The 5,580-nt window shown below is 29.5% G+C and overlaps 1 protein-coding gene across 1 annotated transcript; it reads right to left on the bottom strand.

Annotated features, from left to right (window-relative positions):
• Positions 1 to 318: 318 nt before the first annotated feature.
• Positions 319 to 2,188, bottom strand: LOC112689506 (coiled-coil domain-containing protein 186-like). Its single transcript, XM_025563246.1, has one exon. It carries the CDS (start codon positions 1,876 to 1,878, stop codon positions 373 to 375), a length of 1,506 nt encoding a protein of 501 aa, XP_025419031.1. The 5' UTR covers positions 1,879 to 2,188; the 3' UTR covers positions 319 to 372.
• Positions 2,189 to 5,580: the final 3,392 nt, after the last annotated feature.

The raw sequence follows: 5,580 nt of genomic DNA, 5'->3' as shown, positions 1-5,580 counted from the left end.
TAAGTTAAAAACTTAAAATAATTGAAATTAGTGCAACTTTAACACATACATGTTATTATAAAATTATAAAATAATTATTTGCTAGGTATATAATGTATATTTTTACATGAACTGTACAATAATCTGTTATTGTTATGAATTAAATATTTACATTTTAGTAGGTAAATACAATTAGTTAAAAACAGTCAAAAAGTTCACTTAAATTAGTTATTAAAATGTATTTCATAAATTCTCAATAATTACACCAAAAATAATTAGTAACATGAATGGACTAGATACATTTTTTATGTTTTCATAAATTATTATAAAAACAATTAATAATAAATAAACAAATAAAAGCGTTAAATCCAATTAATAGTGCAAATTAACATGTTAGTATCGTTTTGTTTTTTGCTCGCTTACACCATTCTTACCATTAGATATCCCATGTTTATGCATAATACTACTCTTTTTTTTTAGTTCACATACTAAATGCTTGTTGTGATCTTCAACAAAATCTAGCTTTTCACTAAGCCTAGCATTTTCTTGTTGAAGTTTCACCATCTTGTCTAATACTAATTTCATTTCGACTGAAGTGTCTGCCACATTTTTTTTCTGTAACTCTTTAGTCAATTCAGCTACAGTAGATTTAAACTTTCGTTTAGTAACATGTAAATCATCTTGAGTGCGCTCCAATGTAGTTTTTAAATCAGCAATCATTTGCATTTTCTGTGCCAGATGGCTAGCTAACTGTTTTTTGTCACAGTCATAAAGTTCTTTTTCTTTAGTTATTGAATCTTTTTGAACTTCAAAAGCAGTCTTGAGATCAATATTTTTTTGCTTTAATATATCACATTCACATTTTAATTTATCTAAATATGTTTGTAAATTTTTACTATCAGACTGTAGAGAAGCATTTCGTGAACTTAAATGTTCAGTGAATACAAGCAATTCATTGGTCTTGATTTCACAACTTTCCATATGAGTTTTAAGGTCAATATTTTCATTTTCTAAAGAATTGACAGTACTCAGGCACTCAGTAAGTTTATGATTCAATTCTTCAATAACAGTTTTTAGTTTTTCTACTTCCTGTAATTGATGTTCAGAGAATTCTTTTAAATTTAGGAATAATTGACTATTCTGTATTATTTTTTCCAAATTACTTTCTTCATTAAATGATTCATTTTCTTTGGTTAAAGATTCTAATTTATTTTGTAATTCTTGAATTTCTTGTAATAGTTTACCTTCTGTCTCAAACGAACACTTGGTATCTTGTTCATATTTAGTTTTCCAGTGATCTAAGTCTTTGGAAATTCTTACTTTTTCATCTTTTAGCAAGTCAATCAGAAGTTTATACTCCTTTATTTCTTTATTTTTTGTTTCAATGATGCTCATATAATTAGCAACATCTTTAGTGTTGGCTTTCAAACGTACAATCTGTTTGTCTCTTTCTTTCAAGGTGTCTGATAATTTTTTTTTTTCTGTATTCAAATCTAGTATTTCTTTTTCTTTAAGAACATATCGCATGAATGCAGCTTCCTTCTCATTTTTGGCAGAATTGTACATCTTCTCCGAAGACTGCAACTGTAATTGTAAATTGTTGACATCTGTCAAATATTTATGTTCATTTATGGCCAATTGTCGTTGGTAATAGTCAAGCTCATCTTTTTGCTGTCGCACTACATCTCGAAGTGTTTTCACTTCAACAATATCACCGTTATCACCATTGACCACACAACATTCTACATTAACGTTATCAAGATGCTTCTCGGTCTTAATGATAACTGGTGACAAACTGTGTTCCATCTCGATGACTGATGTTGATGATAAATCACTAGCTGTCACTCCAGAGACTGGTTGAAAATCACTTGCCATCCCGTCAACAGTCGGGGCTTCCATGTTCTGACAGTGTTAGCAATACTTACTATGGTGATCTGAATACGCGAATAAACTGGTTGTTTGCACCACAGATTATATAAAACAGTTTAATATAATCTGCGTTTGTACCTTATTCGTGCTCTGACAACATTATCGTGAAACGAACTGGGGATTGATTTAGGTATGATATAATTTACGATTTCGTATTGTAAAGACGCAAATGGGACGAGAGTACAAAAAGTTAAGTTATTGATAGCCAAGTTACTAAAATGAAAAAAAAAAAAACAATCATATTAAAAACTTCACTATCAACTCCACACAATAAGACAAACTGTTATCAGAATCGCGCGCGCGAGTGCGCATAGATTAAACCTAAGAGATAACACAGATAACAATAAACCGTTGGCATCGAGATAGATAAACAATATATTATTAATTAATGTATGTATTGTTTATCTATCTAGACGTGGTCACAATTTAAGATCTATAAAGAAAATCTTGGCCACGATTATAGATAGGACCATAGGCGTGCGCACGGGGTATGCAGGGTATGCCGCTGCATAGTCTGCGGCTTCATGCGAGGGGCCCATATTTATTATTAAGTTAAGAAACTTTAAATTTAATTACCGCCACAGGAAATTTAAATCAATTAAAGCTTGATAGTAATGATATTTCAATGTTGAAGGTAAAATTTAATTTGAATACTACATTTGAGTGTGAAATTAAGCTCATTACAAATATATTTGATAGAACTTCTATTAGAGGGTCATCAACTAAAACAATTTTAGTATGGCTGAATTGGTTATCAGAAAACGACCGGAAAACAATATTTTCAAACTTCAATAAAGCTTTAACACAATTTGCAACAATACCTGTGACAAGCTGCTCGTGTGAGAGGGACTTTTCCAAATTGTCTATTGTGAAGTCTAAACTTAGAAACACTATGTTACAAGAACATCTTGATTCACTGATGTTAATATTTATCGAACAAAAGATGGCATCAGAAATCAATATTGAAGATGTAATAGATGAATTCAAAGCATGTGTACCGATAAAAAGAAGACATGAACTTTAGATTTTAAGTACTCTCCATAAAATAACAACATTATAAATATGTTAAAATGTTCAAAAGTATTCAATATAGTACATACTTGATCTTAAATAAATAATAAATTTTTTTTTAATAAATATAAATCAAATTTCAAACTACTTATTTCTACAGTGCATTGTTTAATATTCTACTGTAAAACTATGTGTGATTTTAGATTCTAAGGGAAGTAAAGAAGCTAAATAGTATATATGCAAAAACTTAGATTGTGACTTGAATCTTATATGCGTTAAAAGAAAATGCAAATAAATTAAGGGCAGATTAGAAAATTTATTTGTGAGGGGCCCTATATTTCTTATTGCATAACCTGCGAATAAAGTCTGCGCACGCCTATGGATAGGACCCACGGTCTTAGAAGATATCTTCTAGGATCTATGAATTAAGGTAGCACTATCTTAATCCATAGTATAATCCAAAATGGATATCCACCTTGATAGGATCCTATCACAGATATATTTGTGAAAACAACCTAATAAATTGTTTTACAAATCTGTGGATCCTATCTATAATCGTGATTATGGTTCAATAATATAAATTTTACGGAAATACATTATTTTTTTGGTCATTAATCATTATCACTTTTCACAGTGGAGCTGCAAGTGCTGCAGTAATATGCATTTAATTTAATAGAAAATGATGTTAAAAAAAAGTCGATGACAACCATCGTATTTTTTTGTACGATGATTAAAACCGCGGTATAGACAAGATTCTACACCGTGCTAAAAACCTATTGTACATCAGATGAATGTCACGACTTACCGTGTTTGTAAAATAATTATTGTACGAATAGCAACGCTGGTACAACATCCGTCCGTCGGTTGAGTGATTGGCACTAGTGATGGGCGTAATCGAGATATATAATTGAGATATCTCGATTATCTAAATAATAATTCCATTATATCGTCACCTCAGTTCAAGACTGCAATAACTCAAAAAACTATTATTGAGATATCGACGCTTCAGTTCAAGACAGCAATTACTCAAAAATATTCAGAATTGAGTTATCTACGCAATATTAATTGTAAAGTTACAACGATTTCGATTCTATAACGCAATAACTTTTAGTTGCATTATTCACTTCTAAGGGTCGTTTATTTCATTCTAAAACTAGTAGTTTCATAATATGAGTTATTGCAGTCTTGAACTGAGACGTCGATATAACCGATAGATTATTTCGAGTGATATCTCGTTTATTTTAAAAACAATGAATTCTTGATCTCGAAATATGTATCAAATGAAAAAATATTTCGAATGATTTTCATGCAACGAAGGAGTAAGGGAGGAATACTATTTTTAATCTTCATAATTGAATATGATATAAATAAAATGATATAATATAAATAACAGTAATAATATATGATATAATATGATATATGATATAATATAATACTAATTGTTCACTTTGTCTTTGTATTTTCGATTCGTGTTAATCGTGGGACTGGTTGTTAGACAAATATTAATGGTATACGGTAATTCTTAGTTATTTATATTACCTATAGCTATAATTTTTGAATTACTCCACCACAAAACAACAAAAAATTCTCAAAACATTTATAAATAAAATTATATATTATATTTCAATTGAACATTTCGAATGATTATTTCGAGACATCTCGTGATTATAAAAATGTTTCGATTATTTCGGGACATCTCTTGATTAAAAAAAATGTTTCGAATACTAATAATTCGATTATGCCAATTATACCAATTTGGCACTTGTCCGAAATTTGAAAAAGCAGTACCAACTGATTAAATCGAAAATTACCAGATCCAATTATATAATTTATATTGATAAAAGTTGTATTGTGATAAAAGTTTTTTTTTTCTGTTTGTATATTTTCAACAAAAAAGGACCAAATTTTAAACAACCATGGTAACATATAATTATTTATAACATTAATAATGTTATATGTAATGTACAGGGCTATATTTAAGGGGGAGCTACAAGGTGCTGTTGCCCCGGACGGCTAATTTTTTTATATTTTCAATATTTAATGATCTAATATTTTTGAAGTGAAACTTGCTTACAAAATAAAAAGTATCTCAAAAAAAAATATATATATCGCCAATCACGGTGTCACGACACACACACACACACACACACACATACTCGGTAACGATCGAATACTGTCGATAGAACCAAAGATTTACAATCTATCCTTATGTTGACATTGCACTTCGAATGTTTTTGTGTACACCAACAACGAATTGTTCTTCAGAAAGATCTTTTTAAACTCGCAGAAATTTGTATTTGATATAATGAAGCGTTTTTTATTGTTGCCCCCTGGTGTCAAATTCCTAAATACGGTCCTGGTAATGTATAATGCATGTTTATAAATATCTAGCTTAATATTTAATTGTATGTAAACCTTTCGTAAAATATACATGTTTTTCATACATTTTTTAATTTTCTATGTATACTAGATGTAAATAATATAAAATATTATATGTTTTAGTTTTGAATATGTACTGAAAAATAAGGCCCTCCGCACACGAGACGATTGTAACGCGACACGATTCTTGCGCGATTTATGCGATATATGCGATTATGGGGGCGCACACGATGCAATTGTTTTTTTTTTTTTTTTTATTTTAATACGTAATATACAATCTAT

Source organism: Sipha flava, unplaced genomic scaffold (assembly GCF_003268045.1).
Source record: "Sipha flava isolate LNK unplaced genomic scaffold, YSA_version1 44_pilon_pilon, whole genome shotgun sequence".
Lineage (NCBI taxonomy): Eukaryota > Metazoa > Arthropoda > Insecta > Hemiptera > Aphididae > Sipha > Sipha flava.
This window is presented reverse-complemented; position numbering and strand designations above follow the sequence as displayed.